Here is a 26,187-nt window from a genome sequence, read left to right as displayed (position 1 = left end):
GTGCTGCAAACCCACTGAGTGTGCAGCAAACCTGTTGCGTGGCCCCTCCTAGGTCCCTCGGCCTCACCCTTGTGGGGTCTGAGGGGCAAAACTTCTCATGAAGTCTATGTTCCTTGCTGTGTCACGAGTAATCATGTCCTTTGTCTCTGACCCTGGAGTCTCGTGTCTTCTGCCAGCATCCATAAAACTGTAGCAGGCTGACCTGTTAGCCTGAACATAGGGTAAACCTCAGACCCTTCACAGTTCTGGCCAGAGGTGACTTTGTAGTTGAGGGCATGGGAAGTTGAAGCTCCCCTCTCAGAGGTACGGCAGGGAGAAGAGGAGGCTTGAGGAAAGAGGTGACGCTCTGGAATCACCGCTGAGCAGGATGGAAGTTGGACAAGGACAAGGAAATGGCTGGTGTGGGGAGCCCCGCTGACGCACAATGTGTACCATTCTACTCTGGAATAAGACACTGGCTAGCAGCTCTCAGCCAGGCCGGGGAGTGGGCAGCATGGGGGAGGGGACACTGCACAGGCAGATCAGAGTGTGAATCCAGGTTGGAGTTCTGCTGGGCGGAAAGCCAGGAAGACAAGAGAATCTGGGTTACGATGAGAGAGTAGCTTTTAGGTTATGACTCCCCGGGTCCCGGCTGGATAGGAAAGAAAGCTTCAGGGAGAGGGCTGATCTGTTGGGAGACAGAGGAGGGGTGGAGAGACTGCAAGCTGCAGACAGGAAGGAGAACCCCACATGGTGGATAGGAGACTCTGGTCTGAGCGGGGTATTGCTTTTTAGGCACTGGAGGTGGATCCAAATCCTTAACACAGATGGTTGGAGGGTCAACACCACACGGGAGGAGAGCCCTCGCCAACTTGAGGCTGGAGTCCAGGCAGGTGGAAGCTGGACTGTGGTGGGGGCCAAGTTTGTAGGTTTGAAGATGGAAAGTTGAAGACATTACATACAAACCGTCAAGTTGCAAACTTTCAAAGATGCGAACATGCGTTTGCATGTCCAATCACGTAAGTTAGTTTATGTGTCTGGCGTACATTGTCACGTGCGTGCATCCTCTACAAGTGGTTGTGCTTTTGTGTACTTTACTGTACAGTGCTGTATAGAGTACAGTAGTACAGTATCTTTATTTCAAACCCAGGATGTCCAGAAGCAAGTGTAAAAGCAGCGGTGATGTAGCTGGTACTACTGTACTTTACAAGGTACTGTACTGTAAGATTAAAAATGTTTTATTTTTTGTGTTTGTTTTTTATGTATTTGTGTGAAAAGTATTATAAACCTATTACAGTACAGTACTATATAGCCGATTGTGTTAGTTGGGTACCTAGGCTAACTTTGTTAGACTTACAAAACAAACTGGACTTAGAACACACTCTCCGAACAGAACTTGTTTGTATGTAGGTGACTCGTTCGTATGTATGCAATAGTGATTCCCCTTCTTCATGAAGGAGGTGAGGCTGTCACGAGAGAGAGGGATAGGTTTGCAATTGGGGGACTTAGAGAGATGTCTGATGTTTTATCAACCACTGAAGAAATGGAAGAAGGTGCTGATCAAGGGATAAGTAACATGCACAGGGATTTTGGCGATTGAAAACCATAAAGATTAAAGGAAAAGACTTGAAACCATCAATTCTAAGTAGTGTCCATCAGCAGGGTGGCAAGGTGCAGCATTTTTTTGAATTGTGAGAACTGAGCCTGAAGGACCCATTCCTGCCCACGAGCAGAGGTTCCAGGAAGCTTTCCGGGAAGCTCTGCAATTGGACAGATACCTGTTGCTGCACCCAGACCTGCTCCCATACGTGAAGAACAGGGGAGAGCAGAAAGCCAGTGGAAAGGGACAAGGTCCCTGTCATTGCAGGTTCTGAGAGTTGCGGCGGGGGGCGGGGGGGCGTCTGGGGTATTTCACAGGTTTCTGAGGCCAGGACGTGGCCCACTGGAGAATACACTATGTCACCTACTGTTCACTCCCTGGAAGGGCTCTGCTTCCAGAGCATGAGTGCCCGAGCTTCCCCAGCCTTTCCTTCCTGCTGACACCGGATCCCCTGCTACACCCTTCAGGTGTCTCTGGACTGCTGAGATCTCCAGGTTGGCCTCGGTTTGTAACAGGAACGCAGTGCGATTGAGGGCCCCGGCCAGTCACCAAATGAGGGGGATGAACAGCCTCAGCTCCCCCACCCGTCCCACCCCGGCAGGCTCCCTACCTCACCCCCTCCAGCTCCACCCAGGGTCTGAGCTGTCAGGGTTTGCTCCTCCATCCTCGCCGCCCCTCCCATGGGCCTCGGGCGTCGGGAAGCCGCGAGCCGAGGCCCCCGAGGGCGCAGTGCGCAGCCCACGCGGCAGGTGGCGGCGTCTCCCCGCGTCCCGCAGCCCCCGGACCGCGCGCACCCGCCCTTGAAGGTACCGGGAAACGCCCTGCCCAACCGCGGCTCGCGGTGTCCCCGGGCTGGGCGCCGGCGGGGCGAGGGCAGTTCCCGGCGCCGGCGCTTCATTCTCCCCTCTGGGACCCGTCGCGCAGGCCCCGAGGGTGCGGCGACGTCCGGAGGCGCGGCGCGGGCAGAAGGGTGAGCGGCGGGGCGGGGCCGGGCAGCCGACTCCGGGAGTCCGGCCCGGCACCTCTCCCCTCCGCCCGGGACTGCGGCCGACGGGACGCCCGCGGGCCGGGGCTGCATGGGGCTCCCGCGCGGCCCGCTCTTCTGGCTGCTGCTCCTGTTCGCGGTTGTCTGCTCGGGGATCCTCGTCGCCCTGTACTCCTCGGCGGTGGAGTCGTACCTGGGGCCCCTGACCGGAGCCAGGTATGGGCTGCCACGCGGGACCTGTCCGGCGGGCGCAGGGGACGCGCAGGGCGCCCAGCTCACGGCTGGGCCGCCCTCCGGAGTGGCTTGCCGCGGGCACTCGGGCTGCGGCCCTTTGTCCCCAGAGCCTCCACCCCGGCGTTAAACTCGTGCTGCCGGGGGCCCACAGCCTCTGCCGGGGTCCGAGAGTAGCTTCGCCCCTTGCGCACCGGCGATCCGCTCCCGACAGCCTTATGCTTACTTCCCTCCGGCCCTGAGTAGAAACCCTTTCTATTGTCCAGATTTGGCTAGGACACCTGAATCTTTTAAAAACAGTCCCGTTTTTGCCACCCATTGTCCCTCGCTAACGTCACGTTTTTTTCAGGCTCTCCTTGGGGGCAGGGATCCAAGTCTCCCGGTTCAGACTTGGCCGGGCTCCTCAGCCAGGCTGCGGCGGGTCGCCTCTCCCTCTAGCTGTGGTCCCCGCCCTCCCCACGCCCGGCTCCCTTAACTCCCGGCTCTCTGCTCCGTTTCTTATTTTGATAAGCACCATCTGGGCGCAATCGGGCGCGATCGGCGAACAGGGGCCCATCCTGGGCTCCATCCAAGTTCCCCTCCCTGAGCCTCCTCCTGCGCTCCACTCCCTTTCGCCGACCCTGGGCACCTTTCTTTCATTTGTGCCCCAGGAGGAGAAATCTGAGAGCCTGCCTTTGGTAGGTGATGGTTCCAGTTACTGAAGAAGGCTCAAAAGGATTTAGCTTTACTTCTGGAAGGTGGGCCGAGCTGTGCCCAGAGTCTGGATTTCTGAGGCCTCCGGGGCCTGGCTTTCCCTTCCCAGCGCTTTCCCACCGGCACAGTCCTTACTAAACCTTGCTCCAGGGATAAGGGAATGAAATCAAAATTAGTGTGTGCTCTCAGGAAACAATGTCAGAGGGCACCCAAAGCTGCAAAACAATATGAAACACCCTTGCCACTGACTACGAGTCCAGTCCCTTTAGAACAAAAGGTGCTCTAGCAGGCAAAACCTGAAGTTACTTCATCTCCCTGGAGTGAGAAATTGCATAAGCAGAAGGACTGAGAATATTGAGGGTATTAAGAAAGGGGATCCTTGTCAGTTTTATGTAAGGATGTTTTGAAACACATTTGAACATCTGTTGAAAGTAATACCACTCTAAATATGAGGTTTGCTGAACATCCATTACACCTCAACAAAGCTTTTTTTAAAGATCTTTCATCTTTTAAAAATCTAGTACAACCCAAGAACCTGTCCGTATCCTTGTTGTTTTGGTGATGTCTGTGCTGTAACTAAACCCCAGGGGCCAGGTCCAGACTCAGTCTCGGTAAGAGGTGTATAAGCAGGGTGGCAGGTGGGATGGAAGTCTGGGTGGGGACTGCAGGCTGTGCGACCTCCCCAACTGGGGACCAAAAACGGACCTACCTGGCTGGCTACAGTGGAGAGTCCAGGGAAGCAAGGCCCTGGGACCAGGCCTACCACACCCGAGACGGGGCTCTCCTTGCAGGTTGGAGAGTGGAATCGGTTCAGGAATTTACTCACAGAAGAATCTGAATCAGTAGTTCGTGGGCTTGGGATTTCTAGACTTGTTTTTTTCTGGAGGAGGGGGTGAGGATAGCTACAGGACGCCAGTAACCTGCCAGTTACCATCTACTGTCAACATTATTTTGTAAAAGAAAAGGCTATTTTAGAGCGAAGAATTCCTAAGAATATGATCTAAGTTGAGTAAATTTAGTTTTATGAAAAACTGCACAACATCGACCTCCTTTCTCCTCGGGCTGGTTAAACTTTCCATAGGGGTGCGGGTGAGCTGGGCTGGCCCTTCCCACTCCTTCCCAGCTCCCAGGCTGGTGTGGAAATGCCCATGGATTCCAGAGTGGGAGGGGCTGGGGGAAGTCTGTGAGCATAAGGGGTGCTCTGGGGAGAGGAGCAGGCCTCCCTGAGGCTGGGGCAATTCAGAGCAGCAAAACTGAATTGAGGGGCTCCCCATCCCCACCCCACAACTCTGTCCCTTCTGTCTCTATTCCACCAATTCAGCAGTTCCTCCATCAGGTTCCAAGCCTGGCTGCGTGTTAGAATCACCGGGGAGGGAGGGGTGAGTGGGGGAGGGGGAGTTAGATCACCTGAGGCCCAGAACAATCAGGTCAGAGTTCAGGGATGGGGCACCGGTGCCCTTCACAAGCTCCCTAGGATTCTCGAAGGCCACCTAGGCTGAGCACCACAGTCCCAGTTCCTCAAAGAGGAACTACAGAATTATGTAGGCGGCCTGTCTGGGGCAAAAGAGACAGGTGGGGGAAGGGATCGCCCTGCTTTTCCTGGCCTGCTCCTCCATGGTCTTTCACAAACCTGAAGGCAGGCAGGTCACAGGCTCCCTTGTGGCTCAAGCTGTCTTGGCACCTAGAAGCAAGAGGCCTCTGTTTCCCTCAAAACCGCTGATCCGGGACTTCCCTGGTGGTCCACTGGCTAAGACTCTGCGCTCCCAATGCAGGGGGCCTGGGTTCGATCCCTGGTCAGGGAACTAGATCCCACATACTGCAACTAAGAGTTCGCATGCCACACCTAAGACCCAGCATAGCCAAATGAATACGTAAGTTAAAATATTTAAAAAACAAAAACAAAAAAACCCCCCGCTGATCCAAAAATCCTCCCCACCTGCTCCCTGGTGGCTATAGGGGAGGGGGTAGGAGTCTGGGAGCAGCCTGACCACCCTCTTGAATGGTTAGGGGCTCCTATTCCTTCCTTTGTGTTTGTCCTGTGCCCTGGTTCAGGGACCACCTAGCACCCGGGAGGTGGGGTGGGCCAGTAACTTAGCTCCTTCCACAAGGGACAGTGTCATAGAGGCTGTCACAAGGTCCTTTCCCTTTGCCCTTTAGGTAACAATAGCTAATATTTAGAGGACACTTTTTATGTAAGATAACGTAGATTCTGTGTTTGCACCTCCCAACAATTCAGGCAAGGCTTTATTGGGGCCCCTGCTGCAGTAGGGGGAAGTGAAAACAAGTAACAGGTTCCCTTGCTTGCTCCCTGGGTTTGGGGGGCGGGGCGAGTTGGTTCCTTATACTGGGTGACAGTAGGAATGGGTCCAGGGGTTGGGCCAGAGGGGTGGCTTAGGTGGTCTGCCCACCCCCTTGGTGGTACCCTGTGCAGGGTACATGTGCAGTATCCTGCTTTTGCTGGACACCCTGCTTTTGCTGAGTTTTTGGTCTTTTTGTATCTTGTTGTTCATAATTTGCCCCAATTGTACATGCACCCGGCTGTTTTTAGTCCCTTATAGTTTCTTTGCATTCTGTGGCTCAAGGGGTCGTTTGTCCACGTGCAAGCACTGCAGCAAAGGCCCCCAGGTCCCAGCCTGTCTCAATGTGATTATCTTTACACCTATATGATTATCCCAGCTGAACAGACACACAGACTGAGGTTCCGAGAAGTTCAGTAGCTTCCAGAGATCCTGGGATACAAATCCACGGAGTCAGGCTTCAGACCCATGCCCTTCACCAGGTGAAGGGCGCCCAAGGCACCTGGGATCTAACACCTGTTTCTGGGGCCTTTTGGCAGGGAGACCCCTCAGATGGTCACAATCCCAGGGGGCTGGCAATCTTTCCTATTTTATATTTTCATCTCTTAACCACCACCTCACTGTTCCTATACACTCCACATTTCAGCCGCTTGCCAAGGGGCTTCTTTATTTCTTGGTTTCTGGGTAGAACATAATAATAGGACAGTATTTTGTGTGCCCAAAGAGAGAGAGATGGGCAAGAATCAGAGCACAGAAGAAACAATCAGACCCTGATGGACTGTCAGCCCCCAGAGCTAACAGAGCTAGACAGCAGGTTCCAGGGGCAGGTGAGACCCCTGCTTTACTTCTGCCTTCTCCCCCAGGAACATCACATCGTCTCGAGCTTTCTTTGGACCCAAGGCATCGAATTCTAGGACGAGAAAGGTACTGGGGCCAGCTACCCTGTGGCGGTTTCTCACATTCTCAAGTTAGCACTCAGGGAAAAGGGGTAAGAAAAGCACGAATGAGAACATTCTCATGAGCCTGCTGGGTGGGAGCACTCTGGAACCCACCCCCCCACCATTCCCCCAAAGGAAGCACAGAACTGAGCGGCCAGCCAGTCAGGGCTCCTCAGACCTGACCATTGGGGTTCCCTGCACCCCAACAGCAGAGAAGGGTGACTCCATATTTACTCCTTGGGGTGTAGCCAGCTGAAAAGTTCTGGGAAGTCTTGATTTATCTTTAAAAGTCCTGTGACTCAGTAGTGCACATTTTGTGCCTTGAGTCACTTTGAAAAGTGTCTCAGAAAACCTGAAGAGTCAGTCCTCTTCTATCCTCACAAGAATTTTATATGTATTTATGAAAATGATTCTGTACCCTAGTAAACCTTTTTCGGCATGGACTAATTTGTATCTCTTCATAGTCATACTCTGCACGATCTGTATATAATGCATCGAACTTAGAAGTGTGACCTTAAATTTAACTTTTTTTAAAAAACCAGGAGGTCAATAAAATTTAAACTGCTTAACAACTAAAAAAAAAAAAAAAAAGTCCTGTGACTTTTACATTCTACTCCTCAAAATGTCTTTTGACTGTAAAAGTCACATTTAAACTGCTCACCATGAAGTAAACACCAAGCCCTGGGAAGATGTTTGAGAACTTCCGGGCCCTGCTCTGTAACAGATCACGCTGACTGTGGCCTGAAAGGCCGTCTCAAGCATTTTACGCGAGTTCTCTCACTTAAGCCTCATTGCAAGCCTGTGAGGCAGTTTTACAGATGAGTAAAATGAGGCACAGAAAGGTTAAGGTCACTCATGGAGAAGAGGTGGTACAGGAGTTCGAGCCTCTCATTCGACCCCGGAGCCTGGCTCTGAACCACTGAGCAATACGGCCTCTCCCCCTCTGCGTGCTGCGGTTGGGAGGGGTGATGACTGGGTAATTCTGGCTTGATTCGGGTTTAAGAGTTGTTTTTAATGCCCGAGAGACTGGAAATTGTTAACTGAAGCCTCAGGGAGCAAGATTTCACCCCATGCAAGACTTAGTGACTGCTGAGCGGTCAGAGACAGAGTAAGCAGCCCTGGGCAGGTGACGGGGACCCCTTCCTGAGAACAGAGGCCTGGTGGACACTTGGCCAGCGGGCTGAAGAGAGGCCTCAAGGGTCTTATAAGCGCTTGGTCAGGTCACCTTTACTTTTCCTAAAGTCCTTTTCACCTTGAGCTGCTTGGTGCTAATTGACATATTTCCCCACCTCATTTAAAAAAAGGATTTGAGGTGGCTTTCGGACACATATGACATGGCAAAAAAAAAAAAAAGAAGAAGAATAAAATGAAGAAGCAGGTAAAGGAAAAATAAAGGGAGGAAAAGTAGACAACGTCAGATAAGTGCATGAAAAATATGCCACCGGGTGTAAGAGATGGGCTGTATATCCGGCTCTTAGCTTCCTAGTGGCCACAGCAAAGAAGGAAAGTTTGCCACCCTGTCCATGAGATAAAAAGCAAGCCAGTTGCCCAAGGAAAGTGCAGCCTTTCCAGATACAGAGACCTGAAGATTTTTCTCTTGGAGCCTCGTAAAGAAGGCCCTGGAAAACATCCCTATGATAAACCGAATAGTAGTGAAATTAGTGCTGTCAGTTCGGCTTAATGCTTGCTTTGAAAACATGAATTTGTTCCATAAAGACTGCTATATTAGTAAACAATATGAGCATAATCCAAATTTCGTGTGTGTTTATCAGTGATTCTGTCAGCAAGAACACTGGTAAATGCAAAAAACCACACTCAACCAAAGGGAGCCATGTAGGAATACACAAAAGGCACACACAACGCACACTTCAGATAGCCATCTGCTTCATCGCATATGTTATAACCGGCTTTCCACCACTTCACGAAAACTCCCAAGCTGCCACCCTTCCGACACCCACATCCCCAAGCAAATGTCAAATCTTTTCCAAGGTCAAGTGCCATAGTTTTAGTAGTACTTATATATTTCTTAACCAGCGAATGTTTGTAGAACTGCTTCTATCTTACCTACGTTCTTCCTTATTTTATGCATCACTGATCAAGTTTTTGAGTGTTGCGCTGCTAATCCCTTTTCCCAAAAGCCCTGTGGTTTTGGTTGCACAATTTTGCATAATGGTTTTTAAGCACTCATATGTCACATAATAGCAGAAATGACTGTACAGCTCTTTCCTGCATTGTCCTTTGATCAAACCAACGGCTTAACAAAGAGCCCCCTTCAGTGGGAAGAACAGCTCCACCCAAGCCCAAGCTGTTCAGGATTCTGACATGGGGGCTGCAGGCAGATGGAGCTGAGGCCTTTTTGGTACACTGCCCGCCTTCAAGGTCGCTGTGTGCAGAGGCCCTGGAGGGCTTTCTATGGCAGCTGGAACAAACTACCACAAACTGGGTGGCTTAAAACAAGAGAAATGGATTCTCTCACAGTTCTAGAGGGCAGATGTCTGAAATCAAGGTGTCAGCAGGGCCAGCCTCCCTCTGAAGGCTCTAGGGAAGAATCCCTCCTGGCCTCTTACAGCGTCTGGAGGCTCCAGGTGTTTCTTGGCTTGTAACTGCATCACTCAATCTCTGCCCCCATCAGCACATGCCTTCTTACGAGGATACCACTCATTGAATTTAGGGCCCACCTTAATACAGTATGACCTCATCTTACCAATTACATCTGCAAAGACCCTATTTCCAAATAAGGTCACATTCTGAGGTTCTGGGCAGACATGAATTGGGGGAGGGGACACTCTTCAATTCAGTATAGGCACCGACTGGCAGAAACATGTCATAAATCTTCCCAGCAGCCCGTTCCACGTGAATCCTACGGCAAGGACTGCCAGAGCTGGGATTTGGATCCAGGCTGACGGATTCCTAAGCCCAGGCTGGACCTCCTCCACCACAGGGCAGGCAGGTCTTACCCATTTGTGGGAAAATGCCTCAAAGTTCCCCCCAAGTGTGAGGTGAAGTTGTAGGAGGCCAGAGCCATCAGGCCTGAGAGATGTGGAACCCAGGAGAAGGGCTGGGCAGGGTAAATCCAGAAAGCTCTCTCGCCCCCGCTGGGCTGCTGCACTACAGGCCACCTGGGCCTGCAGATCTGGGGGTTGCCCAAGTCTGGAGGGAGAAGGGCAGCACTTCCGCCCAGCCCTCTGGTGGCTCCTACCCACCCCAACCCCCAGAAACAGCCCTCTTCTCTTCTCACCCACAGAACCTGCCCTGTCGACACTCACTTTCTCTCGCCATTCGACGGCACCCTCACTTCCGGGATCTGTTTGATCTCTCCATTCCAGTGCTGCTGTCAGGGAAACTCTTCACCCAGGAGCTCTGGGACAGCCTGAGCCGGCACAAAGCCCCCTATGGCTGGCAGGGGCTCTCCAGCCAAGGTAACCTGCAGCCCTCTGCCCTCAACTAGTCCATTGCTCCTGCTTTTGGCCTTGGTGCAGAATGGGCCTCTCCTCCCTCACAGCACCAAGATGTGGACCCCCTGCCTCTTCCTCCCAGGCGGGCCTCAGGGCTCGATACCCCTGCTGTGCGACTCCTGACTTCCCTGGCACAGACCCTGGCACAGCCTCTCTATGCACTGGGCTGGCACTCTATAAGCTTTCACTCCTCCCCCGCCCCCCCCCAGCCATCTCTACAAGCACCACAGGGTCCAGGAGACGGCCCTGGCTGCCCCTGCAAGCGGCTCTCACCATCCTGGGGCTTCCCTGGTGTGAAAGATGCCAGTGTCCAAAGGTGGCCGAGGACAGCGGCTGTGGGGTCTCAAACAGCCTGCGGATGGTTGCTGCTGTGGGAAACCGCCCAGAGCCCCCTCCACGTTAAATATGCCCCTCACCCCACCATGCCTCCGATTATTTTCTTTGGGAATACACACGGTCCTGGGAGGACTGGTATCTGAGTGCTTGAGATGACTGAGGGCACAGCCAAACCCCCTGCTCCACCACCCTCTTCCCACTGGCATTTCATTGTCCTCCACCCTCTGTGCCTCTGGAGAGGGGCTGGTGTCAGGCCTCAGGCAGGTGGGGGGAGCCAGGAAGTCTTGGGAAGGCCCCAGTGACCCATGTGACCCCTCGTGGTGCCCCACCCTGTCCCACACCCACAGCCATCGCCTCCACCCTGAGCCTCCTGAATGGCTCTGAGAGCACCAGGCTGTTTACCGTCTCCAGGGAGCTGCTTCCGGGCTGCATCCGGTGTGCCGTGGTGGGTAACGGAGGCATTCTGAATGGTTCCCGCCAGGGTCAGAACATCGATGCCCATGACTACGTGTTCAGGTATGTGGGGCAGGGGCCAGGGAGGAAGCAGGAGAGGAGCTGGTCCCCAGCCAGCCCCCAGGGGAGCACCACAGGTGAGGGCAGGGGCCAAGGCAGCAGTGGCCTCAGGCAGCTCAGCACTTGTAATGGGCAGACAGGCACGGACAAAGGCATTACGGAAACAGGCCCTGAAGATGAGTGAGGGTGTGGTCGGCTAAGGGGACCCAGGAGGAAGGAGCTGCCAGGGTCAGCTTTGTCCACTTCACAGGGCATCCCTTCAGGTCCCGAGCTGTGGCGATAGGGCTAGTGACCGGGCACTGGGGCTGCTGTGGGCAGAGGGCGCAACAGAACCCTGGGGATGGAACAGGGACAGGCGAGGCCCCCTGGGGATGGAAGTAAACACGCAGCATCGTGTAGCCACACGCAGGCTGATGGGCCTCTGTTTGGACCAGACTCAATGGTGCTGTGATCAAAGGCTTTGAGAATGACGTGGGCACCAAGACCTCCTTCTACGGTTTCACTGTAAACACAATGAAGAACTCCCTCATCTCCTACTCAAACCTGGGCTTCACCTCTGTGCCGCAGGGACAGGTGAGGCCGCTGATGGGCACACCGTTGTCACTGACAGTCGGTGCCACTGTTTCCCAACCCGCATCTGAGTGGTGGGCCACAGGGTTCCCAAGCCCCAGCCCAGGGCATAGAGAGGCTGTGCCAGGGTCTTGGGCCCCCGCAATGGAGCCACTGAAGGGGTGGATCTGGGCAGGGGCGCCCTGTGGTTTCAGGTGGCTCAGGACAACTCTGGGGTGGAACACAAATGGATAATATTGACTGAAAGCCTATGGAGTGCCAGGCACTTACAGAGGCCACGCCAGCCCTCTCTTACTGGTGAGGAGACTAAGGCTCAGGGCCCCTTCAGGCAGTAAAGCAGCGGTGGGGCTGGATTCAAATCCAGACTCCCCCCCACCCAGAGCTCACGCTACACACAGTGGGAGGGTATTTACTGAGTGCCTCCCCCCTTCCCAGCGCCGGATACAGGCATCACAGCAGCCCCTTTCCAGAGGGCAGTGTGTCCAAGGCCACCACCCAGCCAGAATCATCAAAATCCAGGCCCCTCTGACCGCAGTGCTAGGGTTGTTTCCATTTCTCACGCTGCCCACTGGAAGAATGATGTGTGCCCTCCTGAGGGCTCACAGCAGACCGTGCAGGAAGCTGAGGTTCAGAGCAGTTGAGGAAAACATGCCCAGAGCCCCAGCTTCGGAGCAGGAGAACTGGAATCTGAGTCTGTCTGCCGCTTCCAGGTTCTTTCAACCACAGCTAGTTGCTGTAACACAGTGCTTCCCTTCTAGAGTGGGCTGGTTACCACATGCAGCGGGGAAGTCCCAGGATAAGGGTTCTGGGATGCTCAATAGGAGTGGTTTGAGTTTCTAGACGCTTCCTCCTCTGACCAGGGAATTCAGGGGTGTCCTAGCCACAGTGTCTGTGCGCCGAGGCCTCTTTCAGCTCGTGACAGAAAATGGGACAGCTCCATTTCTGGTGTAGCCACAGAACCTGTAGGCATTATCTATAACTGCATGACAAACTACCCCCAAACCTAGTAGCTTTAAACAACAAGCACTGATCATCTCACAGTTTTCATGGGTCAGGAATTCAGGAGCAGCTCAGCGGAGTGGTTTTGGCTCAGGGTCTCCCAGTCAGGATTGGCAGGGGCTGCAGTTCTCAGGCCTGCGTCCGGCCGGAGCTGAGATAGCTCCCTCACAGCCCTTGCTCCCCCCAGAGTGAGCGATCCCAGAGAGCAAGGAAGCTCCAGTGCCTTGTATGACCCACTTTCCAAGGTCACATACCCTTCCTTACTTCCACTTTTTTCTACGCATTAGGAAAATTTTGTTCATTAGTCACGAAGTCCAGCCCACACTCAAGGGGATGGCAATTAAGCATCGCTTCTTGAAGGGAAGAGTATCAAAGGATTTGAGTACTGAAACCACCAGGGTACCTGAAAGTGGGAATTACAGGCATAAAAGGGAAATGCTCCCGTCAGGGCACAGACTGGGTGCAGAGCCGTCCACTCTGAGGAGGATCTTGGCGTGGTCTCGTTCCCACTGCGGCTGTTTCTCTGTCACTCCGACAGGACCTGCGCTATATCTTCATCCCCTCAGACATCCGCGACTACGTGATGCTGAGATCGGCCATTCTAGGTGTGCCTGTCCCTGAGGGCCCCGATAAAGGGGACAGGTGAGCAGCCAAGCAGGGGGCAGGGCATGGTAATGCTCCCAGGGTCCACTGTCGGATGGGAAAGGTGGGTGAAGGCGGCAAGAAAATCCCCAAGAATTCAACAGAGCATTAGAAGATTAAGCTCTTTTTTCCTACCCCCAGGAAAGCCTAGGTAACGCTGCTGGTCCCCAGGGACCCTCCTGACAAGGCGGGCTGTAGGTTCAAGGGGCTCCTTTCTGAGCAGGCAGGCCTGGCCCCTCAGCTTCAGGCTGCTGTCCCCACAAACAACCCAGCCACCCAGCCAGTGGCCACCGCAGGACCTGTCCACAGCTGGCTCTGCTGTCCTGTTTGAGCACACTGTGTCTGGAAACCAAGAGTGGGGGCCAGTATCCATTCCATTCCTCCTGGCGGGCACCCTCCCAAGACTGCCCATGAAATGGGAGAGCAGGCGACGTGGGTCCAGTGTCCGGCGAAGTGGGAACAAAGGGCCCTCTGTCTCTTCTCCCCCATCTTCCTGGGCAGCAGGACTGTGTCCGGCTCTTTTTTTTTTTTTTTTGTCCGGCTCTTTTGAACCATGTCCTGGCCTCATCTAAACCTTCTCCCTGTGGCGCTGAGACAATTTCTTGTCCCTGAGTCAGGTTCTTAGAAATCTGCGCCACCCCCGTGACAAAGACCCGCCTCCTATATCGGTGGCCCCAGGACATCTCACCCACCGTGAAAGAGCAGCTTCTGAGGCCTCCTTGGGGGTTAAGCCCTCAGAGGCCAGGCTGGCTCCACCAGCCCTGCCCTGTGCCCCACCCCCCTCGTGATTACCTAACAATCCCTTGCAAGAGCTCACAATGCTGCACCTGGTCATGAGGGTGGGCTTTGTGACCCAGGGCGGGACTGGCTCTTGGCGGGGCTGGCTCAAAGACATCGGGCGGACATAAGCCTCCCCAACACCAATGAGCTCCCCCTCCCCTACCCCTAATCCGTCCCCTACCCAGTCCCCTACCCAGTCCCGATCCAACCACACCAACCAGCAGCCCTACGCCAGCGCTGGTGGCTCAGCCCCTTCCGCGTCCCCCACCCGGGGGTCTTCCTCTCGTCCCCCCTCTCACCCTGCCACCCCAAATGCCTCACAGCCCTCTTCCCGGGCTTCCTCCCTGACCCCTAGCCCTCACGTCCAGCCTCGAGGGTCTGCCCAAAACGTCACTCCACCCACCTCCAAATCTCCCTCCCAATCTGGCTTAAAATCTCTCTCTCGAAACTCTTCCCAAACCCCCCCTGTGCCCGGCGCCCAGTCCCCGTCCCACAGCCCTGCACCCTCGGCTTCCTACATCGGGCCCATTCGGGGCATCCCGCTCTACATCGCCCCCTATGTGCCCCGCTTCCTGAAGGAGCCCCCCTTCTTCCAGCCTCCTACCTCACCACTCCCCCAAAACCAGTGCTTCCCCTGCTCCTTCCCCTGCCCCTCCCAGAACCGAGAGCGCGCCCCCCCTGCGTCTCTCTACTTCCCTCTCCTCCCACCCCCTCCCCACCACCCGGTCAACTGCTCCTACCCGACTCCTCCCGCTCTGTTCACACCCCCCTCCTCTCTCACGTACACCCCGCCCTTGGAGGTCCTGGTGGGCGGGAAGCCGCACGTGGTCCCCACGGTGCTGCCCGCCACCTTCTACACCCCCTTCTCCCGCTACTACGCCCAGCCCCGCTCCTACCGGTCCACACACCGCCACCGTCGCGGTGCCTTTCCCCTCTCCTCACTCCCCAACGGGCCGTACGACGGCACCGGCCGCTCTGTCCACTTCTATCGTGGGTCCTAGGCCTCAGACCTATTTTGGACCAGAAGCCTCCGCCAGCAAATTCAAGCTACTCCATCCAGACTTCATCAGCTACCTGACAGAGAGGTAGGTGGGGGTAGGGGTGGTGCTGGGAAGAACTGCTCCTCCCCCCCCACCCCCAGCTCCACACCCACCGGCAGCACCGGCTTTATCCCCCCAAGGATGAAACCCACAGGGGGGCCATGTACGAGGACACCCGAAGCACTTATACTGCTTCACTTACTACTTTATTTGAATATTATACCTTGATGGAGGTGGTGTTCTATCAGTCAAGGTAGATGGGAAATGGAGAGGGAACTCATCAGGTTTCCTTACTAGGGATGTTCAGAAAGGCTTAGGCCGGGCATGGGGGGACCACAGATGTGGGGCTGTATTGGGACCGGTAGAAACCGAGCTGTCATCACTTTCAGGCCTGAACACAGCTCAAACACGGGAGACCGTGGGGAGGAGCCTGGGGAACACCTGCCTGCAGATCCCAAACCCCACCCCCCCTCCTACCAGTGGTTCTCAGCAGAAGGCAGGTCAACTGTCCTGGTCTGGAGACATTTTTGGTTGTCGCTAGGAAAGCGTGAGTGCCACGAGTGGGCAGAAGCCAGGGCGGCTGCTGATCATCCTACAATGCACAAGACAGCCCCTGCAACAAGCAACTATCTGGCCCTAAGTAACAGTAGTGCTGCAGCTGAGAAACCCTACTACGGCCCAGAGGCTGGCGTCCTAAGACACAGAGCAGGCCAGGGGTGGCAGGTGGGTCTGGGAGGCAAACTGAAGACCACTCAACAGAGGAAGACCAGGCTGAGAGGCTAGGCGATTTGCCTGGCAAAGCCTAGATGAGAATCCAGGGCTGAGGTCAAGCCCTGTGGTCACCACACTGTGGCCTCACTTTTGGACTGTTCTGGGTGTCTCTGAATGTGTGTACGTGTGCACACACGTGCATCACCTCGCCAGTGCCTCCAGTCACAGGACCTGTGTGCTCTGTCCTCATACGTGGCTCCTGCTTGGCCAAAGTCTGGAGGTAGAAGCTTAGGTCTCCGCCTAAATAACTAGGCCACCTATGCCCTAGACACTGTGGTGCAGGAGGGTGTTGCCGAGAGAAAGGTGAGTTAGACTGGATTCAGGCTTCTAGAGAGTGGGAGAAAGGGGAAGGCTCTCACCTGCAGTCCTTTGGGAGGACCTGTTCCTCTTCTCACCCCGTTACCTAAAGTGTTATTTCAACCAAATATTTTTGCATATAGTTCATTTGGTCTTTTCCCAAATAGGGGATGGGTTGGGGTAGAAAGGCCGGAAATTTTTGCAGTTTTCCAACCGAACTGGTGTAATGGCACAACCATCAAGCTAGTGTGCAAGACCAAAAGTCTTGAGTCTTGATGGCTCTTTTTGATTCCAGGTTTCTGAAATCCAAGTGGATTAACACAAAATTCAGAGACCTATACATGCCTAGTACTGGAGCCCTCATGTTGCTGACAGCACTACATACCTGTGACCAGGTAAGAGGTCTTCTCTCTCAGGAGCCCACCGCAGCAGAGTAGGTATGAACGGAACCTAATTCGATCCATGATATCCCCTACATGAGGCCTGCTAGCCCAGATCTGGGACTCTGGGCCTCTATCCTGTGGGGTAAGGATGCCCCAGCTGCAGGAGTGATCTTGGTCTCGGGAACGGGATGGAAGAAGTGCTCTTCAGGGTCCCTTATAGGACAGTCCCCTGTGCCAGCCTTGCCTTCCCAATCACAGCCACCTGCCCCTGGGCTGGCTTCTTACACCCCCTCTGCCCCAGGGCAGCTGCTCCATATGGTATTTAAGACACATTTTATCCAACTGCTCTTGTGAAAGCAAAATCTTCTCAACAAAAGTGGGCAGAGACATCTTTTTGTGAGGACATTCTAGAACTGAGGTGGGCAGCCTTCCACACAAGGAATCTCTGAAATCACTGTGTGAGACATTCTCGATGGGGTGGTGCCCACATGACGTGCGCGGAGACAGAGGCTGAGAAGCAGTTTTCAAGAAAAGGCAGTGAGCCACACTGAAGCCAGCACAAGAACTGAGGCCAGGCACCACTGGACTCTGGTCACCTTTTCCCCCGTTTTAAACAGGAGGCTCTTGCCTGCAGTCACCGTTAAGAGTAGGAGGTAAGGGGCTTTCCGCCTCTGTCTTGAGCACAGTGATTATCACAGCTTTGGTGTCACAGACCTGAGTTCAAATTCCAGCCCAGCTACTTACTAGCTTGTGACGGGGGACACATGTTTGGTTACCTTTCTGAGCCTGTTCCCCATTTGTAAAATGGGGACAACATCTACCTAAGATTGTTGTAAGGCTGAGTGAGAAAATGCAGAAAGAGCACAGTTCGGGGCATTAAAGTGTGGGCGGGAACTGTTTATCCTCACCTTCACACAACACAAGGCAGCTGGGAAGGGGGGGACATGGCTTTCTAAATTCACGTGACTTTACACATAGTGGAAGCGCAATAAATGCTAACTCAACGACTGTCCTTGTCCAGGTTAGTGCCTATGGATTCATCACAAGCAACTACCAGAAATTTTCTGACCACTATTTCGAACGAGTAAAGAAGCCACTGATATTCTACGTGAACCATGATCTGTCCCTGGAAGCCACCCTGTGGAAAGACCTGCACAAGGCTGGCATCCTTTGGCTGTACCAGCGCTGACCCTGAAGCACCCAAGACCTTCGTGGTTTTGCAGAGCTGAGGCCCTTGGCCCCTCAAGTGGCCAAAGCTGCTTTCTGGTCTTTTCAGCCTGAGAGGGGCTCCAACTGTCCTTGACCCTCCCCCCCTTCTTCCCTACAGAGGACACCAAGTGGATGTGTGACTGTCACTGAAGCCTATTCTTTGTGGGACACCCCACCTTGTCCTCAGCTCATCCAAGAAGACTCTCCCCTGGTTTGAGGCAGACATCCCAACCCTGGCCAAGAAAAAATGGACTGCTCTCTGCTGGATTTGTCTTTAACGCCGAAGATAACACTCTCAAGGGGAGACTGACCCTCACCAGCGTGAGGCACGCATCCTTCATAGCTGAGCGCTCCCACGACAGTAGTGGCACGGAGTGACCAGGAGGTCAGTGGAGCGGCTCAGGGTCTCTCAGTTAACAAAGAACAAGCAGCAGCAGAAGCAAACGCACGCTTCTCAGCCCAAATCCTACCACTAGCGTGTCCGGCTTCACACAAACTCCAAAGCAGTTCAACTCAAGGACATGTCGGAACAGCCTTGCTGAGAAGAGGACCGACGCACTTCTGCCCCCTGATAAAGTGGGAGCACGAAAGGCAGAATGTGATTTGAAACTAGATAATTGCATAAATGGTGGATAACCACTGTGTCTGTGTGTGTTGGGGGAAGTAGTATATCATGCAGGGTGCTTAGCACAAAGAATTCAGAATTCAAGAACCATGGGGAAGGTTCTGGTATTTGATGGGAGTCAACCACGCAGAAGGTTGCTGGCCTCTGATTAAAGTCCCACTGGACATGTATTACCACCTTGTCACCAAAAGGACATTACCGGGTAATGAACCCTCATTATCGGACACAACATCATGGCTTCAATAATTTGACTTGATGTAGGCAGTTTTTTGTTTTTTTAGGCAGTTTTATTTTAGATTACATGGGCTTCTATTAGAAGTGTAAACCAACTGAGTTATCACCATACTACCCCTTAAGCAAACCCTGGGATTTACTGTCCTGATGTCTAGTCTGATGTTGCTACACACCGTACCCAGCAAGGCAGTGGAGGGGGCGGGGGGATGTCTCCACAGGTCTGGTAGGCAAGAGCCTCCCTGCCCAAAACCTGGCCCTTGGGTCTGTGGTTTTGAAGGGATGATCCTATCAGCACACCTAACAAGAGCGATGAATCAAAATGCTACTTTAGAAATTGAGACGTGATTAAGTGAATGGACATTTAGGCTTTAATGACTAAAGCAGCTACTTGAGAAACCATAGCTTCCCGATGCCTGGACCCATTTTTATCCATACTTTATTTTTCCCTATTCCCATCACATCTGTAGTTACCAAAACCTGTCAACCGGTTAGAGGGGTATAAGATCAATTTAGTGGGAAACTTAAAAACACCAAAACATCTGATTGCATCCTGTTACCCGCAACTATTCTTCTCTGAAACTTTCACTTATAAAAGAATACGCTGAGTCACAGAATAAAACATTGCTTTTACATGGGTCTCAATCTGAAATCCACAAATGCTAGTAAGTCAGTTTTTAAATTTTTTAATTTGTTTCAAAGTTAAACCCAAGACACATTGACTTCATAGGAAATCCACTGAGAAATGTTTTTCTAGGCTGAACACCTCTTTCCCTTCAGTCTCCCCCAACAGAGCATGCACGTTAATTACTTAATTTTATAATCACTGCTGTCCCACCACTATACCAAGATCACCTAAACTGTGTGTGTAGTATTCTGAATGTTCTTATTTATACCCTAATTTCACTAACTGCAAACAATTTTCTGGGATACCCTGTCACTTGAATTCTTTGGCTACTTTTGAAGACGAAATCCAAAGAACTCTTAAATGATTCTCCTTTGGTGGGGGAGGGTGGTATTTTATAGGCATTAGCAACTAGCACTTGGGGCTGTACTGATCCCATCTGGCATCACTGGGAGGCAACCTATAAAACCAAAGAATCATTTGATGCAGCAAACTAAGAGACTCAAAACTGAAGGTTAAATTTAAAGAAAAAACTAATTTAAAAATTGGTAATCCTAGAGGAACTCATTCTAAGCAGTCAATCATTATGCGTGTGTGTGTGCATGTGTGTGTGTGTGGAAGGCACAACCAGATCAATTCAGGGCAGCCTGGTAGGTCCCAGATGACTCTCCTTTTCGGGAGACTGGGATCTGAGGGAGCAGAATCTGGCAAGTGGCCAGTACCAGTGAAGAGCAGCCATGAAGTGCTGGCGACATTTATATTCAACCCCCTCTGGAGTCAAACCTACAGGTTCGGGAATTCCCTGGCGGTCCAGTGGTTAGGACTCATCACTCTCACTGCCAAGGGCCAGGGTTCAAGCCCTGGTTGAGGAACTAAGATCCCACAAGTTGTGCGGCACAGCTTAAAAAAAACAAAAACAGAAACAAACCTACAGGTTCACTTGGGTCCCACAGAGCAGTCAAGTCCACTCAGAAGCAGACTACAACCCAGCAGGTAGACTTTCCCACTTGCTAACACGTCCTTTCGCTTTGTTTTACTTCCAGCTATAAGCTGCTTGGACCGGTTTTCAGGCTCTTTAAATCTCACTCCAAATATAGCTTCCTTGGTGACCGAACAAATATGTGACCTTATGTATAAAGAGCTGCACACACCTCCCAGCTTCAACAGAAAAGAAAGGCAATCTGTGTCCGGTTCAAGCCTGGCATTTAAATGGGAACAAAGCCCAGCACCACTTTGCTACTCTCTTGCTCACATGCCAGCCATGCCATTCAGACAGAGCTGAGCTAATGCCAGGAGAGCTCCCTGGTGTTAACAAAGCACCTGGAAACCAAATCGCTCTGCTAGTGCCACTGTACACCGTCTTTCCTGAATGTCAGGATACGGTGCAAGGGCAAGAGGACAGATAGTCCTGAAGTGTTCTCACTGCCACAGCTGGCATACATCTGCCATTCCCGTCCGTTTCAAACAGCGCATTCATTTTCTTGAAATATGTGACAAGCACTCTTTCATTCCACAGTAAGAGTATAAACCAAATCTGGGCCACTTGCCCATTTCTGCCACCTCTTATAGCCTGTGCCCTCAGAGCCATTAATCAAGGGGCCTAAAGTGTGACAGGGCAGCCACACCACTGGCTTTCAAGCTGCAGAGGGGTGATGCATTAGGACTGGGGTCTTGGCAGGGTATGCACAATTCCCTTTGGAGTCCATTCAATTCGATCCCTTATAGAGCCTGAACTTCTTTTAAGAGCACAGGGCCAGCCCCTTAAGCCTCAGAACAGATTGTTTTCCCTCAGTTGAGATTTTCAGACAGGGATAACTAACCATCATAGGCTTGTGGGGCTTCTTTGGGACATGTAAGATGGAAAGAGAAAGCTTACAAACAACAGGAGAAGAATCATCATTTCACGTGCTTCAGGCAAAGCAGTTCAATTCTGTCTCACTCACTGCAGACACCTAGCGAAGAAAACAAACCTATGTCAAAGTCTCCCTGTCACTCAGCACAACTCAAAGGCCAGGACAGGGGAAGCAAAAAGAACACTCCACCCAAGCCTGTTCCAAAGATCTTCTGTATTACACACACGAGAGAAATTCCGCCTCGGGTCCAGGGCAGCTGAAACGGCACTGCTGCTAGTTAGCGTCTTGTTCTGGAGCATCCTTTTCGGCCTCAAACTGAGGCTGAGACTGTACCTGGCGAGGAGAAATTGCAAAGAAAAACCTATTCAAGAAGATATACACAATCTCTCTCAGGTAGCTCACTTTTAAATCAAGCATTAAAAAAACAAAGAAACCAGGCCTAAATTTTCTCTAAAGCAGACTTGGGAAACTGAGTCTCAGATATACAAATTCCACACAGAAAGGCCTTTCTTTGCCTTCAGACAGGGATAACCTCACATCATCATGGACTCAGCGCCCACCCCTCAGCCAGCCCGCAGCACTGTGCCCAGCTGTACCCAGCAGCCCAGACCCGACACGCTGACAGGTCCTGTCCTTTTAAAGCCAGGGTCTCCCTTAGCACAAAGCGTCTAGCAGCCAAGTATGGCATATATATTCCAGCGTCTTTCTGGTGTCAGTAAAATGCCTGAGACAGTGTGGATTACTTCTTTCAGCCAGACCACTGAAGGCCAGCTGCACAAAGGGTACCTGATGCCAAGAGGAATCGACATCAAACAAGGTCATTTCTCCTTCACTCACCTCTGTGTGCAAAACAATACTGCAGAGCAACCATGTGGCTTTCAGTGCTTTAAAACAGGGATTATAGATCTGCCCTGAGAGCTACTTAAAAACAGCCAGTACTATAATCTTGCTGTCATAAAAATCCCTGAGCTAAAAGTAGATCAGATCATCTAACCGTTCCTCCGTACCCGCTCTTAAATGGCCACACACAATTCTTGGGCTGCACTCCAGAGCCATCTCATCATGGCCGGAGGTGGGGTCCAGGAACGTGTGTACTACTTCAAACCGCTGTAGGTGCACAGCCAGGTTTGAGAAGCACCATTCCTGTTTTTACAAACTGAAGAAATAAGGCTCTGGTGCAGTCACCTGGTAACAGGCTGAGACTGGAGTCTAGATCTCTCAAGTTAGTCTAACACGGGGTTTCAACCTACCGACGCTTTGGGTGGGCAGCTCTCTGTCATGGGGGCTCTCTTGCACATTGCAGGGTACTTCGGGGCGTCCCAGCGCACCCTGACCCCTAGTTGAGAACCACTAGCCTAACTCAGTAACTAGTTGTTCAACTATACCTCAATAAAGCTTAATAGTTTCTTTTGGAATAAGCTGAGGTAATTTTGTTACAATCTGGTTGAGACACACCTCTTTACAACTGACATTAAATCAGTGACATTTTCTAAATTAAAAAAAAAAATAAAGCTTAATAGTAATAATAACGACCCCCTACCTCCCAAAATCAATTAGCTATATTTTTATGGTTCTTTGAAAAAAATAAATAAAAAAACCCTAGCCGTGTAACTATGCGTGAGTGAACTCATTGTCTCCCTTTACTTACTCAGTAGCAACTCAGGGAAAATATCTACCTCATGTAGGGTTGTAACAAACCCTGTGAGGCTGCTTGGCAAGGGATCTAGCAAAGAGTTCCAAACCACTTCTCTCATCCGGCCACTAATAATCCTGGAAGACCCACACATCTCGGAATCTAACAGACCAATACTTAAAGGGATCATAACCTACGCAATTCTGTGAAAGAGCAAAAACTCTTACCTTTTAGAGAAATTTCATCACGAAGATCCTCACACTCAGTATCTCTGGATGATGGTTTTCATGTGACTTTTTTCCAAGTCCACAGCCAACATCTTTAGCCTAAAAGAGAAATATGGATAACACACTTCATTCTCACAGAAACAAACTTAAGATACTGATTCTCAAGAACGGTGTTTAAAAAAGTTGAGCCTCAGCAAGTCAGAACTCCTCACAAAAGATGTCCTTTCAGACAGGGATAACTTTAAATCATCCTCAGCTCAACCAGTAACAAAACATTTCCAAATCCCGGCCAACCAAACCTCATTTTCCAAGTCTTCCTGTCACCCCTGTACGCAGTGGCAGCCACTTCGACTTCAGTGACACCTAGTGGCCCCGATTACACTGGCTCAGGCCATCCTCACCTCTGATTCTAGGCAGCACCCTAACCGGACCTCTGTGTCAACCCGGATTCACCGAGCTGAACTTCAGAACAGAGTGTGAGGGGGCGGTATGTGGTAGGCCTTCACACCATCTCACCTTTCCCACTTCTGGTGCCCACCCAGGTCTTGCCTGCATCCATTCTTACTCATTGCAGGGTTCCATTCGCTAGTTTTTAAGCTTCAACGTGCACGTCGGCTTCTCACCGTCTCTGCAGATGCCAAACAAAGGCCTGTGGGGAACGAAAACATGAGCATGTTAAGGGTCGTTGTAAAACTACGGCCTACGGCTTTCCACACAAAGTCTACCATCCCATTGGTTACCATCTGTGGAGTTACATAAAAACTGTCTGGGGCCGTCCTCAAGGCACTCGAGGAGGAGGCGAAGTATTCAGCCGTTAACACCCCTGAAGTGAACTGAGAACCGTCCCTGTCAGTCTGCCCCGTGTAAAGACCTGGGGACCTGCAAGGCCGCTGGGGCTGCGAGCTCAGCACATGGGTGTCTGCGAGGCCGGGGAGGGGGGCGCGGGAGCTGCGCAATACGGAAGGGCCGCTCTCCCCCAGGAGGGCCGCTCCGACGCCAAGGTGGGCTTGGGCTCTCCCCCCTCAGTAATGAAAACTCGCGCCCTTTGGAAAGCGTTTTCCCAGTTATCTCAGCTAATCCTCCCAACCACCCTATTGGCGGGGAGACCAGGCTTAAGCGTCACCATTTCTCCTTCGAGGAGGGGGCAGCCAAGTGTGTTAGCGCCGTGTCAACAAAGACCCCGTTTTCCCACCTCCGCAGCCTTACCGCCGCCAAAGGTCCGAGGTTGCTGGCCTATCTCGGACCAGCCTGAGGCCGCCATGTCTTCCAGCCACGAGACCGGCCCCGAAAAGAGAGAAAGCCCGCGCCTGCGCGCAAGTTCTTCGCGGCAGTCTCGCCGGAACTCTCGCGCTGTTGAGAAAAGGCTGATGGGAAATGTAGTGCAAACAGCCGCCGTTGCGGGGCAGCCGCGTCCTCAGCGCGGCTCTGGACCCGGGATTAAATGGTGGCCGCCGCCAGGGACAGTAGAGAGCCCGGGGTGGGAGGCCTGCTCTGTATAGAACCACGGCCGTTAGAAAACGGAGATGGACTGTCGCTTCGGCCACAAAGCCATTTATCTATTGAGTGAACAGGGTGTTCCTGGCCGAGACTGGGTGGGCGGTGGAGGTCGCAGAAAACTCGAGGGGACTTCACGAGAGGAACGGTTGAGGGAACTGAGGCCCTGCCGGATTTCGTTCTTAATTGCTCTGGGGATTTTATTTGGGGCGGGGCGAGTTCGTCTGGGGTGGTTGGCTGCGTTAGCGAAGAGGAGGGAGATTCCCAGGGAATTGTTCGACGTCCCGCTCAGTTGCTCTTAGTTGGGGCGAGAGCAGTGGGGCACGGGCGGGGCCGGCAGAGGGCGCCCGAGAGCGACGGGCTGGGCCGGTCTCTAAATTACCCTGAACCCGGGGGCTTATCCCCGCGCCACAGGTCCCGCCGCCGCCTCTGGGGTGTGGCTTTAATTCCAAGGAAAAATAATCAAATTACGAAAAGAACTGAGAAATAGTGTAATACCCTCTGCTACTCCTGAGTGTTGATTTTCAGGTAATCACCCCGGCTTCATTTTTGAAATAACAAAAGGGCGAAACAACAACTAGAGTCAGAGCCAGAATTTACACCTATTTGGAAATTGGTTTAAACTTGCAAGACCACGAAGCCTTTTCTGCGTTACCTTCTCCCCATGCTCCTCAGCCGTTCAGCAGTGATCTCAGTGGCACTGAGTCTGGATTAAATTGTTCTGTATATGGTAATACACTGTGGGTACTTATTTTCAAGTTACCACATTTGTTAATGTTTGCCTCCCTCAATTGGATTGTGAGCTCTTCAAGGCAGAAGTCTATTTTAATTTGTTTTTTCTTTTTAATTTCCTCACAGGCCTAGTTGGTATTCCACTACCTCTGCTCACAGTAAGTACTCCACAAATATAATCATTAACTCAGCAATAGCTTCTATCGTGTGAAATTGGCCCTTACGTTTCTCTATCTTACCCTTGAAGACAGATTATTTTGTATAATACCGAAAGAAAGAATGGGGTCTGTCCCTGCAAACTAAGTTCCTTTCATCTCAGACTCTAAGTTCGGAATTTGCCAAAAGCTACTTGTGTGTAGGCAGGTGATCTGCAGGCAAAACAATAATGATAGCTAACACTTCATAGCACTTACTGTGTGCCATTCACTCCTCGAGTACTTTACGGATATTAATTCGTTTAATCCTCACCACTGCACAGTGAAGTGCATTATCGCTACCCCCATTTTACAGATGAGGAAACAGAAGCATTGAGAGATGATGAAACTTGCCCCAGTTTACACAACTAGTAACTGGTGGTGTCAGGGTTTGATCCCAGCCTGTAGAGTCTGTGCTTTTACCACAAAGTTATACTGCACCGTGTGTGTATATATATATATATATATATATATATATATATATATATATATATAAATGGATCTTATATATAAGGGTTTTTGGTTTGGGGGGAAGGGGAAGGAAGAGGGATTTTGTGTGTTTGCATGGGTGGTTAGGGAGGAAACTGGGAGGGAATGATGGGCACCTGTTGCACTGTTTCGAGCCACTTTCTGGCAGGAAGAGTGAGGCTGAGAGCCTGCAGGAGCTGATCTGTGAAAGGCAGAGGCTCTGGGCTCTGGCAGGTCTGTCTTGGGTCCCAGACTAGTTGCCACCCAGTGTGCAGTGAGGGCCACTTGTCACAGCTCGAGAAGGGCCACTGTGCCAGAGGCCACAGTGTAGCTTTCACACCTGACAGGGCACTTAGTGGAACCGCAGCAGGCTCACGGCGGATGGCA

The 26,187-nt window shown here is 52.1% G+C and overlaps 2 protein-coding genes across 43 annotated transcripts in view; one reads left to right on the top strand and one right to left on the bottom strand.

Moving 5' to 3' along the window:
• Nucleotides 1-24,231, bottom strand: part of METTL23 (methyltransferase 23, arginine) — a 143,845-nt gene extending 119,614 nt beyond the window's left edge. For 24 of the 36 annotated variants that reach the window (XR_014238246.1, XR_014238247.1, XR_014238258.1 and 21 more), the window contains exons 1-4: nucleotides 24,119-24,231; nucleotides 23,478-23,561; nucleotides 22,913-23,011; nucleotides 21,076-21,385 (exon numbers count right to left, since the gene is read on the bottom strand). The gene's annotated coding sequence lies outside the window, so the exon portion shown is untranslated. Of the gene's footprint in view, nucleotides 1-19,244; nucleotides 21,386-22,912; nucleotides 23,012-23,428; nucleotides 23,562-24,118 lie in introns of those variants that run through there. The other 12 variants (XR_014238262.1, XR_014238268.1, XR_014238276.1 and 9 more) reach the window with 5 other exon arrangements.
• On the top strand, nucleotides 2,245-19,207 carry ST6GALNAC2 (ST6 N-acetylgalactosaminide alpha-2,6-sialyltransferase 2). 7 transcript variants are annotated; one of them, XR_014238244.1, is made up of 9 exons: nucleotides 2,245-2,549; nucleotides 6,649-6,709; nucleotides 9,968-10,142; nucleotides 10,862-11,030; nucleotides 11,462-11,600; nucleotides 13,135-13,238; nucleotides 15,020-15,103; nucleotides 16,422-16,651; nucleotides 17,531-17,644. XR_014238244.1 is itself a non-coding variant. In XM_082371205.1 (9 exons), exons 1-9 carry the CDS (start codon nucleotides 2,260-2,262, stop codon nucleotides 17,696-17,698), a joined length of 1,290 nt encoding a protein of 429 aa, XP_082227331.1. In that variant the 5' UTR covers nucleotides 2,245-2,259; the 3' UTR covers nucleotides 17,699-19,207. The 7 variants fall into 7 exon arrangements, 6 of the variants coding, with proteins under 6 accessions (XP_082227331.1, XP_082227330.1, XP_082227333.1 ...); XM_082371205.1 differs by having other exon boundaries at nucleotides 16,422-16,521; nucleotides 17,531-19,207; XM_082371204.1 differs by having other exon boundaries at nucleotides 14,903-15,103; nucleotides 16,422-16,521; nucleotides 17,531-19,207.
• Nucleotides 24,232-26,187: the final 1,956 nt, after the last annotated feature.

This window comes from Balaenoptera borealis (genome assembly GCF_965194805.1).
Source record: "Balaenoptera borealis genome assembly, chromosome: 20".
NCBI classification, from domain to species: Eukaryota; Metazoa; Chordata; class Mammalia; order Artiodactyla; family Balaenopteridae; genus Balaenoptera; species Balaenoptera borealis.
Note: the sequence above shows the minus strand (reverse complement) of the source record. Positions and strands in the feature narration are given on the sequence as shown.